At 45.5% G+C, this 14,892-nt stretch overlaps 1 protein-coding gene across 1 annotated transcript in view; it reads right to left on the bottom strand.

Moving 5' to 3' along the window:
* FAT3 (FAT atypical cadherin 3) overlaps window positions 1–14,892 on the bottom strand; it is a 503,865-nt gene that overhangs the window by 15,049 nt on the left and 473,924 nt on the right. Inside the window, exon 21 of the mRNA XM_081799014.1 lies at window positions 12,807–13,275. Within this exon, the coding sequence (XP_081655140.1) occupies window positions 12,807–13,275 (469 nt within the window). The remainder of the gene's footprint in view (window positions 1–12,806; window positions 13,276–14,892) is intronic.

Genomic DNA, 14,892 nt, shown 5'->3' with positions numbered 1-14,892 from the left:
TGTTCTATATTTTCATACCTGAGAGAAATCTTGCCTCTAAGGCTTTCTGACTGGATCTATCCTGAGTAGTGCACTCTCGTCCTGCTGTGGGGCTACTGTCCCTGGGAATGCCCTCTCTGCTCTCCTGGGCTGGATCTAGTGTTTTTGGTATCCCCTATCTTCCTAATTTCTTGGCTTACTCTCTATTTCCTTAGGATCCATTCTACAGTAGCTTTCTGAGAAAGGGTTTGCAGGTCGATGTTGTGAGACCCTGCATAGCTGGATGTGTCTTTACTTCACCCTTACCCCCTCTTTGGTAGGTTGTGTCCAGAATTCTGAGCAGTACCTTCCATGTGGCCTTTGGGAAATCCAAGGCCTTTTAGTTCAAGTTTGTACTTGACCTGGTTTCTTTTCCTCTCCAACAATGTGGAGGATCTTCTTTTGGCCCCCAGTTTTCTGAGATTTCACCATGATATGCTTTAGTGTGGGCTTATTTCAGCCAGCACTGGGCACTCTGGAAATTCTTGTCCTTTTACTTTCTCGGGAAATTTAATTATTTCATTGATGATTTCCATTCCTTTGTTTTCCCTGTTCTGTCTTTATGGAAGTTTTATGATTTGGTCTCAGATCTCCTGGACTTTCCTCTAATTATTTTTCTTATATTACATCTCCATGGGTATTTTTTCTGTACTTTCTGAGATTCTTATCTTCTGAAACTTTTATTGAGGTTTTCATTTATGTTGTCATTTTCCAAGGGCTCTTTTTTATTCACTAAGTTTTCGTGTTTGTGTGTGTTTAAAAAATAGCACCCTGCTCATGTTTTGTGGTTACAATATCTTCTCTTATCTCTCTGAGGATATTAATATTTTTATGAAGTTTTCTCCCTGCATAGTTTTCTCCAGGTAGTTTTGGCTCTGTTACTTTGCTTTGGTCTCTGCGATGGTGAATTTTATGTGTCAATTTTCAGGCTACGGTGTCCAACTGTTGGACAAACACCAGTCCAGATGATCCTGTGAGGGTATCTGTGGATGTGATTAACACTTACAATCAGCTGACTTGAAGCAAAGCAGATTACCCTCCATGATATAGGTGGACCTTATTTATTCGTTTGCTGGCCTTAAGAAGGAGGAATTCTGCAGCAACATAGAAATTTTGCCTGAGTTTCCAGCCTGCTGGCCTGCTCTGCAATTTCAAATTCAAGACTACAAAATCAATTCTTACCTGAATTTCCAGCCTCCTGGCCTGCCCCATAAATAGCTGACTTGCCAGCCCAATTATATGAGTCAACTCCTTAAAACCTATCCATCTGTCTGTGTATCTATTTATCATCTATCTATCCATACTATTGGTTCTGTTTCTCTGAAGAAGCTTAATACATTCTTTATCTTCCAAATTAGAGGATTTCCTACCTTGTCTGGCAATCCTTCCTTATCAACTCAGATTGCAAAGTGGGGCGGTAGGAAATTAGAAATCTGATGGGAAGCTCTGAGCACATGAGTGGGGTTTGTCAACTGTGATACTGTGATACTGTTTCGCTTCCACTGGGTTGGTAAATTTCCCCACTAATGACCCTTATCACCTGCCCAGAGGGACAGTGAAAGCCTGCTTTCTAACATTCGAGAGACTGGGTTCTGGTAGAGGAGCGATGGTTATGGGTCTCAGCATCCAATGAAGACATGAGATTCACTTCTACCCACCCCAGCGCTGACCAAGTGCAGGGCAATGCCGGTGCTCCCTGTCCTCTCACCCCTGCAATCCACCATCACCTGCAGGCTCTGCCAGGGCGTGGGGGGCGTGGTTGCCTGGCCGAGCAGAGAGAAGGGGGGAATCTAGGGTTCTGCCTGCCTCTCAGACAGATGTTTGACCAATTCTTATTTTAAGCCCTTCTCCCCATCGCTTCCCCTTTTAGAGGTGACTAAGGCCTCCAGTTCCTGAGGCTTTGGGGGATCAGTTCCCAGATTCCCTTCTCCTGGTCAACATTTCAGCCTTTCGAAGCTTCACTTCTCTCTTCCTTACCACCAGTCCGTTGGCCTCCCACCTCCAACCTTGTTGGTGTTGTCTCCCTCTCAAGTGCCCTCACTCCTCGGGGCTTATGGCTTATGAAAATGCCTTTACTCATGCGGTAGTGGGATTGTGACAGCAAGCTGCCACCATTACCTGGAAGTGACCAATGAGACTTTCCTCATTTCTAAGATCTTTTGTAAATGCTGTAAATGACCACTCTCACTCTTAGTCGAAGGGTTCTTGGGCTAATCTCTGCTCCCCAGTGACTGATGTTGGGATTTTATAGATTGATTTTTTAAAGTTTATTTATTTATTAATTTAGTAATCTCTACAGCTCACATGGGGCTTGAACTCATGACCTTGGAGATCAAGACTCACATGCTCTTCCTATTGAGCCACCCAGGTGCTCCTATAGACTGATTTCTACAGGCATAACATAGTTAAAAATCTCTAGATTGAAATAGCGTATGTGCTCATTTGTGTGTACTCAATCCACACTACAGAGATCTCTGACGTCTAAGGGGACATTATGACTATCTGGGTTGTTCATAGGTTCAGAGAAAGAAAGACTCACCTTTGGGAGGCAGGTGCAGGAGGCAAGAGAGAACTCTTTACATTCACAAAAGGAGGGGGGCGTGGGGTGCCAACCTCCCCAGCACCAGGAAACACAAAAGGCCAGAGATTGAGGCTCCGAGAAAGACACGGTGCTCTCGAATGCAATAACATTGAAACACCAGGGAAACTAACTCTTAAGGAAAGACTCTTGTTGATGCAAACTGTGTCCAAAGGCGGCCAGCCTGATGTCTGTGGACAGGATGCAGGAGTCTGAGGTATGCTTGCTTTAAATTCTGCTGACTTGGAGTTGTTTTTTTCCAGTTTGGGAAGCTGCTCGCCTTAATGGATTCGAATGGGATTGATGAAAGCAGTTAGAACTGGGAAAAATGCACCTTTGTGTCACCTGGCTAGTCGTTGGCCAGAAAATCATGTCAGTTAGAGGTAGAGTAACTTGTGAGGATGAATTAGATTCCCTTCTTGACTAAAGGGAGGGGTGATACAATCACAGGAGGGGACTTGAAGGCACATCAATGATGAGGTGGGAGGGAAGCCAGGAAGGGGGAATCTAAGGCAAGGTGGGTCAGGACAGGTAAAAATCTCACTCTCCAGCTCCTATTTGGCAAGCTTCTGACAATTTCCCAAATAATGCCATAGCAGAAGACATTGGGGGGAAGGGAAGCACAAGGAAGGCCTGTCTGGAAATAAGGGACATTTGAATTACTCTCATGGAAACTGGATTCTAACTAAGGTCATGGGTTTGATTTCTTTGATTTGATGTCTCGGTGCCTTGGAAAATCAGAATTTAAAATGAGGCAATACCTCTAGTGCAGTATTTTACTCTCACACATTTCCTTCTGCGTTTTGTCATTTTCATTATCTTTTGTGGGCTCCCTAGTGTTGATGCGGCCGCCTGCCTGACTGATTCACCTTGTCACTGACTTAGTGCCTAAGCCATAGGCAGTGGTGGGCTGGAGCCAGCTCACAGGGCAGTGAGAACGGAATTTGGCAGGCCAGTTTTAAAACCACCGGTAGCCTGACACGAGCCACGGTGGGAGTATTTACATCACAGGAATCAACAAACACTACAAATTGGGGCTTTGATTTTTATTTTTATTTTTTTAAGATTTTATTTATTTATTTGATAGAGACAGAGAGAGGGAGAGCGCAAGCAGGTGGAGTGGCAGGCAGAGGGAGAGGGAGAAGCAGGCTCCCCGCTGAGGAAGGAGCCCGACGTGGGGCTCGATCGCAGGACCCTGGGATCATGACCTGAGCTGAAGGCAGCCGCTGAACTGAGGCGCCCCTGGGGCTTTGATTTTTAGAGAGCTGGTTCGCAGTACACTCTGGAAGAGGGACTAAGACAAAAACACACCGCCTACAAATGCAGAGATAGCCACAAAACCACCGTGATAGCAGGCGTGGGCGTGGCAGGAGGGAGCTCGGAGCTCGTTGGGGGGGAACGTTGGATCTAGGCTAGAGCAAACCAAGCCCGACCGAGGAGCTCTGCTCTACATCATCGGAAGATGATGATGTAGATGACGGTGATGGCAGCTGACACTTGTATGTTTTAATTATTTACTTTGTGCCAAAAGCAGTTCGCAGCACTTCACATGTACTAACTCATCTAATTCTGAAAACAAGCCCATGTCAGAGGTACTATTGTTATTCCCATTTTCTAGACAAGGAAACTAGGGTACAGAGAAGTTGATTACTTATTCAAGGTCATGAAGCTAGTGTGGATCTGGCTCCAGAGTCCTGAAACTATTCAATATCCTTTAACAACTGTACTTCATTACACTCTCTTTCTGGATTCTCTGCTTATCCAGAGACAGAAGGAAGCTGTCTAATACCTGTTCTCATGATCTCAAGCCCATGGGGCAAAGGAGGTAGAGAATGTTTGGAAAAAATACTGCTTGTAGAACTTTAAATTTGGAGTTTTTATGTTAACACGATGAGAGGAGAAAGCGACTGGATCTTATTTTGAAGTGGTCAGATTTTTCTTTAAATGAAAGAAGAGTGATATCTATTGTGAAAGAGGTTTGTTGATCAAGAGTAACCTGTTATCACCAAGTTTTCTTTATGATCTCATTCTCCTGGCCTGGGTCCTATTATTAATAACTTTAGAATATCAGCCAGTCTGCCAGAGTGATATGAGGGATCTACTGCTGTAGTGGTTTAAAGTCACTCTGAATCACTTTATGAAGGACCACAATAACCCTATGGAGGAAAAACGAAAAGCCCCATTAACATCTCAACTCCATGGGGGTTGGAGACATCAGTGGCTTGTTCGAGTACATATAACCGGTAAGTGATTGAGTTTGACCTTGAATCCAGGCTTTCAGATTCTCAAAGATTTCTACAAGACGGTATTGGCATTGAAACTCGTCAGTGAGTGGGAACTTATCACTTGCTAGGAATGAGGAGGGGATTGTACTTAATCAACGCTCCAGGGGGTTATGGAAATAAGGAAGATGGACAACATCAGACACCCCTCTGGGAGCCAACTAATCATTAAATAGTAAGATACTGGCATCATAAAGTTTCTGCTCTTCCCAGGCATTACCATATGTTGGTCTAAAACACAAATCAAGGGCGGCACCTGGGTGGCTCATTTGGTTAAGCATCTGCCTTTGGCTCAGGTCATGATCCTGGAGTCCTGGGATGGAGTCCCATGTCGGGCTTCCTGCTCAGCGGGGAGTCGGCTTCTCCCTCTGCCCCTCCCCCCTCCGCTTGTGTACGCATGCTCTCTCAAATAAATAAATAAAATCTTTTTAAAAAACCCACTAATCAAGGAAACAGAATTTCAAGAGCTATACAGGCATTATCTGACCACAAATAATATTTTAACACTTTGTAAATGTGAAAGAAAAATAAAACGCCGTGGATAATACCCAAGTGTTATTAAAAAGAGTAGGTTTTTTTTTTTTTTCGGGGTTAGGGGAGAAGGTCAAATAAGGAAATTACTAGCAAGAACAACAGCTTAGGGTTGCCTGGGTGGCACAGTCGGCTGGTTAAGCAATTGACTCTTGGTTTCAGCTCAGGACCTGATCTCAGGGTCATGAGATCGAGCCCTGTGTCGGGTTCCGCGCTTAGCGTGGAATCTGCTTCACATTCTCTCTCCCTCTCATCCTGCTCCTCCTGCTTGTGCTCTCTCTCTTTAAAATAAATAAATCTTTTAAGAAATTTTTAAAAAGAACAACAGCTTATTATGCACTAGGAGAAATGCGAAGAACGTTCTATGCATTATCTCATTTATTTCTTGACAATGACCCTATGTTGCGAGTACTATTATTATGGTTATTTTAGAAATAAGGGAACTGAGGCTTAAATAAGATGATTTGCCTAAAGTTACATAGTCAATAAGTGACAGACACCGCTTAAAGTAGTTCCCAGGTTGAAAAAAGACAATCCTATTCTTAGCATTGAGATACATGTTACAAAAAATAATACTTTTATAGCTTCTCTCTCCTGGAATCCTGTCAAAGCGAGAAGTGTATTTTTAAGCCTTGCCTCAAAGCTGTGCTCTTGTTTACAATCCTTCTAGTTATAGCAGATGCAGATGGCTTTGAAATCTGCACCCGGACCAACTTAAAAATGCCCCCCCCTTTCTCGTTCAAAGAACACTGCAAAACCTATTAAATGCAAAAAAATAGAAATGGTTTAAGCAATTATAGAGTGAATGTGGGCTGGGTAAGCAAATTATCAAGATCATTTCTATCTGACTCTTTTGACTTATTAGTCGTTTTCGAAGCTAATTCATCCAGGTTATGGCCTCAACCCCTCGGCCCTGCTCCCCAGTGTAGGTGACATGATTCTGATCAGGTTTGGCTGCCTTGATAAGGCAACATCTGCCTTGTGCACAAAGGTGGAAGTAATGACAAATGTGAACTGGCATTTGGGATCTGAAGTCAGCATCAACCACTACGCTTGCTGGATTATGGATTTCATTTAGAGACTCCAAGAGCTCACATGATCTGGGGAGGCAGCTGTGAGGTTGTTTAGGGAGGTCCTGGGTCCTTTTAAGTTCTGGCTGTTACCCACCAGCCGGGTACGATCACAGCCGAGCCGCCTGGCCTCCAGGAACCTCCCTATTTTTATCTGGTAATTGAACCTCACTAATACCCACTTCATAGAGGATAATAAGGCTTTTGGATTCATCAGCCATAATGTAGCACACAAACATTAGGTGCTTTATTGTTGTAATTATTGTAATTATTATGGATTCTGAAATCAGCTTCCTTTCTATGTTGCCCATCAACCAAACGACTGAAAGCCATGGGAGTTTCTTACTCTGACTTTTAGGCTGAATCTTGGGAAATCCTGAAACGTCTAGTCTGTGTGAATCTCAATAAGTATGAGAAAGCTGGTGGGCCCATTATCGCATGAGATGCTGATCACAAGTAGGGGAAGCTCGGCTGTAGAGCATGGCTTCTGTCCTTACTTCCCATCTTTCACCAAGCAGGGTGCAGAATGACCTTTGAAGGTGAGACCTGTAACTTTCCCTAGGACAGCTTGCTCACATTTCATACATTGTATATTGGGCTGAGCCTCTAGCATTTTCTTTGAGGATCTGGAAATATGGAATGTGTTAACAACATTAGGCACACAGTAAATTCTCACCTTCTAGCATGTTCCTTTGTGTTTGCAAGTAACCTGACTGCTTTAGAGTTTTGAGGGTTTTTTGTTTTGTTTTGTTTTTTAGCAGTATCTATATGATTAATGCTGTTACCATGAGGCTTTTTCCAAAGTACCAAAAACAAGGGACCTCAGTATTTAGAAGAAAGTCACCCAGAAAAAAAAAGTTTCCCCATAAGCTGCAAAGCTCAGGGAAATTATGTCCACAGTAAGGGTGCCTGGCTGGCTCAGTCAGTAGAGCACGTGAGCCTTGATCTCAAAGCTGTGAGTTGGAGGTCCACGTTGGGTGAAGAAATTACTTAAAAATAAAATATTTTTGGGCGCCTGGGTGGCTCAGTTGGTTAAGCGACTGCCTTCGGCTCAGGTCATGATCCTGGAGTCACAGGATCGAGTCCCGCATCGGGCTCCCTGCTCGGCAGGGAGTCTGCTTCTCCCTCTGACCCTCCCCCCTCTCATGCTCTCTCTCTCTCTCATTCTCTCTCTCAAATAAATAAATAAAATCTTTAAAAAAAAATAAAATATTTTTAAAAATTGATGTCCTCAGTATATCCACTGGGTGTCTGGCTCCTCCCTTCTCTGTCCCACTTTGCTCAGTGGGCCAGTGGGCTGAGCTCGTACAGGAACCCTGTTCAAGTCCCATAAGCCAGCTGTGAGGGGAGGGAGGCCACAGAGTGGAATCAGCTGGCCCCAGAGAAAGCAATGGGACCCCAGAATTTACTTAAAGTTTGAAGGCCTGATTTTATCTAAACCCTTACCAGTTAGGGATGCAAAAGACTCAGTAAAACATCACCCAAAGTATCTTGGGCAGCTTTGTTGCTGAAAACACTTCTCTGCCCAACTATTGGCAACATCCAAGACCTTGTTGTTGCACACAACTTACTTAGAGGGAGTAGGTAGACACTATCACTTTTCTCTTTGGAGGGGAGCTCAGGGGGACCTCAAACTCCTGGCTGTCTGGGGAACAAAGTTCAAGCTTTACACTAAAACAGTGACAACAAAAGCAGGCCGTGCACCTGACGTTCACTTCCTGAACATCCCATGTCTGCTTACCTTTCCTGGACATCACTGACTCACATTCTGGGAAACAGAGTTTATTGGCATTCCCAAACTCCGGTGGTTCGCAAACTCAGATGTGCATAGAACCAGCTTGGAGGCTTGTTAAAAACAGAGATGTCTGAAGTGCCCCCTTGCAGATTCTGAGATTCCAATTTGTAGGTTTGGGTGGTCCCCCCCCTGGCCCCAAACTTTCACTGAGAAATTTTTCTTGGTAGTAAGTTGAGCAATTTGTGACTATGACTCAGTGATCTAGCAGAAGGTTCCTTTGACATGGGCAGTGAATGATGGAGGCAAGTAGAGAGATTCTCCTTTTCCCTTTAACAATTGAGAGACTCTTCTGTAACAAGGTTTCATTTTAATAAGGTCCTCAGGTGATGCAGATGCCTCTCAGAGATCGAGAACCACTATATATATACATATATATATATATGAAAACAAAAAAAGAACTAGTTTCCTTAGGTTTCAGGGCAGTTCAGAGACAGAGAAAGATACCAGTATATCACCTAGAGATCTTGTTAAAATACAGACTTGGATTCAGTGGCTTTGGGGTGGGATCTAAGATGCTACATTCCTAACATTTGCAGCAATGCCGATAGGTTGGCTCCTGGAACACACTTTACGTAACAAGGGTTTCAAGAGCACAGGCCAGAGGGGGCGTTCCACAAACCTGGATCAAATCCTGGCTTCCCCACTGTACTAGCTGTGTGACACTGGGCTAGTTACTTAACCTCTCTGGCCTGTGTTTTTAATCTGTAAAATGGGGTGAGGGAAGGGAAGACTTGGACTGACCCCAGCGTATTGTGAGAATTGTCACAGTGCTTAAGCACCTACAAGGTAAGCACTTACCTCAGTACCAAGCACAAGGTAAGAATCTAATAAATGGTAACGCTTACCCATTTACAAATTTACCAAGTTTTCACTTTAAGAGTTAGGCTTCTAGTCTCATGCAGAGCTGACAGAATGGCTATTTCTGGCCTGGTGACTGTTGGCTTGCTGCATTGCTTTGCCAAATTATAGCTTAGCTTCAACTAGGTTTTTCCAGTAACGGGCTTGATCTGAGCAGGATAAGGCAGGGAGGACTGAGGACTCCTTATCCAGATTGTGGGTGCTCAGCGGGCTGCTCCCTGCCCCACGGGGCCTGGAAATGCAGGGGTCAGAATGGGACAAAGCTGTTTCTTCTCCATGGTGGCTGCTATTTCCAGCTCATGTTTATGAAATATATATAATTTCAAGGCTTTAACAAGAAAGAGCCTTCCCTCTGTGGTTGATTTACAGAGTCATATTTACACTCTTATTACAAGTTAGCATTCTGGGCTTGAACTCCGTGGGGTTTCCGTGGCTCGTTCTTGGGACAGCCAGAGTTATTAACACTGGTCAAACCGGCTGACCATGTCATTCCCAGCTAGCAGACACGGCTTGCTTGCCGTTTTGTGCCAAGTGTTTGATTGGGTTTGGAGGTGGTTAGAGCAGAATCCTGCCTCTTTGAAATAGAATGCCTCTTGCTGGGGGTTGTCTGCTTAAAACACTCCAAATGCTCTGGAACAATGAGTTAGGACAGCCACAGTCTGAAAGTGAAGCCTGTTCCCAGGAGAGCCAATGACCAAAACTCCAGCATTCTTCCGTGGTCAAGGGGGTGATTATACTCAAGTAAAGTGTCTGGAATTTTAAAGCAACACACAGCACAGGATTCAAATGGCAGCAAGATGTTCAGTCAATTAACTTCTGTCACCAGCATTCTCCTTTGCATGGAGTCACACCGGAAGCACCTCACTCCACTTTCTCTAGCCCTATTCCCCTCTTTGAATACTGCCTGCCTCCCAGCCTTTGATCTGGGGAAGCACACTCTCTCTCTGTGATTAGACAGCCCTGCAGCCAGAGGGCATTCTTCAAGGCATGAATATTCTTTCATTAATGACTGAGTCTTATCGTTCTTTTTAAACCATCACTCACAACTAGAATGATTTTTCCTTTCTTTTAAATACTCTTATAATTAGCTGCAGAGTTTCACAGATAGGAGTTAAAGGCCAAATTATTGGTTGTTTCTTTCCTTGCTTTTATCCCCCAATTTCGGGCATTCACAGAGAGGATACAGGGGCCTGGCAAAAATTCCTCTTATATTAACAGATAATGGTGGCAAGAAAATGGATTCCCTCTCCTCTTTTTTAGAAGCCCATGTCTCAATCCTGATACCCTGGAGTAGGTAGATACCTTCTCATACATCAGAGGAGGAATTCTGTGCCTTTGATTCCCTAGGGAAGCAACAGAAACCCAGTTCTTGGATTTACTGGCAGGTGGTGAGGAGTCCACTTGCCCTACGTTCAGTACTGCTGTGCATGAGACCCTCAGATTGCCCCATGGGGATCATGCCCTGGGGGTCGCTAAGAACCACTGGGCCTCCTCAACTCAAGAGAAACAGTAGGCTTGAGAAAAAAGAGTTGTATAGGTGGAGATGAGGAGAGATACTTTGTTTTAGGAAAACATGAGCCTCCAGGCACAAAGGAGGCATTTGAACTGATGGAAGGCTCTATCACCTTGGAAGAAAGAGCATCTGTTGAGGAATCCCAGTCCCAAATCCAATCAGAAAGGGACGTGGGGAGCAGGGGACAAAGAAGAATATGAGAGAGAATGCAGCCTGTAGGCCAGGTTGGGCCTCTGGGGAGAGGAAAGCAAGTTCCTGAGGCCATGTGAAAAGTATACAGCAGGTGGGTCCTCAGTGCTGAAATTTGGTTAAACCAAATGAGATTTAAAAAAAAAAAGTAGAGGAAAATTGCTGTGCTGACATGAGTCACACTCACCTAATGAACATACCTGCACTGAATACTTTGCTCACGGATTTCAGGCAATTAAAAAACGCTGAGGAGCAAGATTCCCTGTCTTTTTCCTTAATACGGTGATTATTATTGTTATTATTATTTTAAAGATAACCCATCGTGGAAGCCCATAGCTTTGCCAGCAAAAACAATGTCCTGCCATCGTTAAAAGTACGTTACAATTTGTGGCTATGTACCCAGCATTTGACATGGAGTGGTGTTCTATTTCAACTCAATTTAATTATATGCTCCTTTTATATATCGTGGCTGGCTCACACTAGCAGAATTGTTTTGCCTGGTGAAAAACTGGCCATGACTTGTCATAATGGGCTGGTTTATAGAACCACTGAAGTATAGTTACTGCCCATCATTCGGGAATTATGGCACCGTAACAACCCTTTATTTACATATACTGCTGAGACAGTAAAAACAGCAAATAGATTTCTTAAATCGAGATGGCAGAAATTTCCCCCCAGGGCACTTGGCCCTCATTGTGGCAGTAACATATGCAAGTCTAAATAACTTTGGTGTCTGTATTTCGGCAGGGCCTCATTGCATGGACAGTTTGTAACATTCTAATAATAAAATGGACTCTAAATTTGGAGTTGGGCTTCACGAACATTAGATGGTAATGTGCACAGCAGAATCCCTAAGTGATTTGTGAGGAAGGTTTAAATTTGCTAATCACACTACTGCTGAGAGACTCTGCAAAGGGGCTCAAGTGTGATCAGTGGCTGGGCTGTTGGAAGGCAGCAGGGCCTTCCACTAGCGGAGTGCCTGACCTAGTTTATGTGAGCACAGAGACCGCATCTGGGGGAAGTCAGGGATTCTTTTATTTCCAGACTCCAAGGACTCAGATGATCCTGGCTTTGCCCTCAAACAATAGAAGCCGTCTATTCCCTTTCCCCACCTTTTTCACCTACCCTGTTTTCTTTCTTTCTTCCTTCCTTTCTTTCTTCCTTCCTTTCTTTCTTTCTTTCTTTCTTTCTTTCTTTCTTTTCTTTCTTTCTTTCTCTCTCTCTCTCTCTTTCTTTCTTTCTTTCTTTTTCTTTCCTTCCTTCCTTCCTTCCTTCCTTCTTTCCTTCCTTCCTTTCTTTCTTCATGATATATGCTTGGGGAAAAGATTTATTGGCATAGAGCATCGTGCCCTCATTGACCATTCATCTGTCCTGAGATTTCATGTAAATTGCCCTCTCTTTATTCCTTACCCTCTACCCCTTTATAGAATTGTCACTAGATTTATTCTTAATGCGTACATTTTAAAAGCATGCTGCAAAGCATCTCCACTGTATTTCCATTCCTGCAGTGGTGGGTTCAACTCTCCCCTCCCTTTAGCTTCTAGTGAAGTTACATGATGTGTGACAAAGGATTGTGTGGGGAAGTCATGATTCAGACTGCCGCCAATTCTGCGGTGACACACAGGTGGCTCAAGAGGGCGGATACCTAAAAGGGGGTCCTATTCCTCCCCAGGCCGGGAAGGGTGTGGGGGGGGGCAGGGAAGGGGGCTGCTGTGACAGCATCTCTGGACTCCTGAGGTCACCGCCCTGCGCCGGTGGCTTGCTGCGAAAGGACTGGTGAAACTGGACACTCCTCCAGCTACCAGACCTTCCTAAAGGGGAGTAGGAAGCCCGGCCAGCACCTGGGGCGACTACGCCTCCCAGCGAGAGCACTCGAGTGGGTGAGGCTTGTAAAAGCCAGTCCCTCGCAGGTTGATCCAGCCCCTCCACCTCGCACCCCTGTCCGGCAGGCGCCCGGGCGCGGTGCACTCACCCCCGGAGGGCAGGCCGGCGCAGCTGCCCCCGTGCTGACACGGGCTGCGCTCGCAGGCGTCGGGGTAGAGCACGCAGCCCAGCTTCAGCTCGGTCAGGCCCACCACCTCGGCGAAGCTGCTACGCTTGTTCTGCAGCGGGAGCTCGTTGTTGTTCAGCACCACCGAGTCCAGGCAGCCCTGGAACCCGCTCAGCACCTGCGTGACCCGCGTGTCCGTTAGGCTGCGGATGTTATCCACCTGCACCAGCGCCCCGAAGTAGATGGTGCTCTCCGTGCTTAGCGTCTGGAAGTAGAGGGGTGCCCGGCGCCGCTCCACGTAGCTGTCGTCCAGGGACAGGCTCGTGAAATTGCGGTTGAGCTCCAGGAAGACCGAGTGCCAGTTCCCATCGTTGACGGCGCGGCCGGAAATGCCCAAGATCCCCGGGCCATTGCCACAGTCCAGCTGGAACCACAGCTTGCCGTCCACGATCTGTGTGGGGAACCAGCACCAGAGCGCTTTTCAGTATGCATGTGGCAACATACACCCGGACTCCCTGTTCCCACCCTGTGCATGGGAAGCCTCTAGGATGGAGGTTGCTTTTGAGCCAGTCCTAAGTCTGGGGTGGTTTGATCTCTCCCCATTATGTGCCCTGCAAATGCATGCCTGAAATGTCCCAAATCTTGTAATTAGTAACACCAGCACAGCTGTACAGATCCACAATTATATTTAAGAATGTTCCTATTCTTTGGATCTTCGCCCTTTGAAAGGTCACAGCAATATCTTATTTAGGGGTCTGTTCATTCTCTGCACCCTTCTTCATTATTACTACCACAGGAATGATTTCTGTGAACTCAGTATTTATTTACAAATATTTATTGAACATCTACTATGTGCTAAGCAGTGTTCTAGGTGCTATGGAAACCACTGTGAGCAAAAACTTACTATCTCTGACCTCAGAAGTCTTATGTTTTGGCGGGGGGCGGGGGGTGGAGATGGCCATAAATCAGACAAGCACAGAAATACATATATACCCCACAAGTAAGTCTGTGAGTGTGCTAAAAGGGAGAGAAAGAGGCCAGGTAGAAATAAAAGATCTTTTACTTCCAGCTTCATATATAGGTAAGGTTTTAAAACCCTTCTATATTAAACACTAGCATATTCCTAAAGTGGTTCTTTGGGACGGCTGCTCATCATTTAGGTTACGATCATCCCACAAAGTGCTCAGGGCTTGGCCATTTTCTTAGAATATAGTTATGTATCTTTAATGACATCTGGGATTTTCTGGGTAACTGTTCCCGCCTTGTAGATGCTCCCAGCCCCCCGTCTAGGGTCAGCTACAACAGAGACCTGTCTGCTTTGATTGCACTGAGCAGGGCATCTGAGGGGAGGGCATCCAAGTCCCTTCCGGGAGGCTAATGAACCGCAGGGGGACACTAAACTCAGAAAGTGTGTGCTGTTGGGTGAGTGGCTGGCCAGGATCTGTTGGCCAGGGACTGGTCCTCCACAGAGACCCAGGTTCAACTCTTGCTGAGGAGACAGGCTGGCCTTTGAATCCCCTGGGGTCCACCCTCCTCTGCATTTCTCAGAACGCAAGGTGGCTTGAGGATCCAGGGAATGATGCTGGACCCCGGTCCTGCCAACAAACCAATACTGGGCCATGAAAGGATTGGCAGCCAGAGACTGTGAAACAAAAGGTACTCTGCTGGCCTTTTTGTATGACCCAGCAAAGGGGTCTTGCGGGGGCCGGCATCTGAGTCATGCAAGGGCAGCAGGTCTTCATTTAGGATCTGCTGACATTGGTAGTCCCATACCAGAACCTGGGAAGAGAACACAAGCTTGTGGAGAGAGGGAAGGGGAAGGGAAGGGAAGGCAGACCTTCTAGAACTCTAAGAACGAAGGGGGTATACATGCCAAACGAATTCACAGAAACAGACAGACCCACTCTTTCCAACATGCGTTTGCTTTAGGACAGCCTGATAGGGGTTTTTCACAGTATCACTCATTCTCACGAACGATGTATTTCTCTCCCTATGCTTCAGTATGTTCCACAGACAACTAATTCTTAGGGACTCTTGTTTCTGCCTCTGTGGATTCTCTAGCACCTTC

Source organism: Leptonychotes weddellii, chromosome 11 (genome assembly GCF_054177405.1).
Source record: "Leptonychotes weddellii isolate Sample4059 chromosome 11, ASM5417740v2, whole genome shotgun sequence".
NCBI classification, from domain to species: Eukaryota; Metazoa; Chordata; class Mammalia; order Carnivora; family Phocidae; genus Leptonychotes; species Leptonychotes weddellii.
Note: the sequence above shows the minus strand (reverse complement) of the source record. Positions and strands in the feature narration are given on the sequence as shown.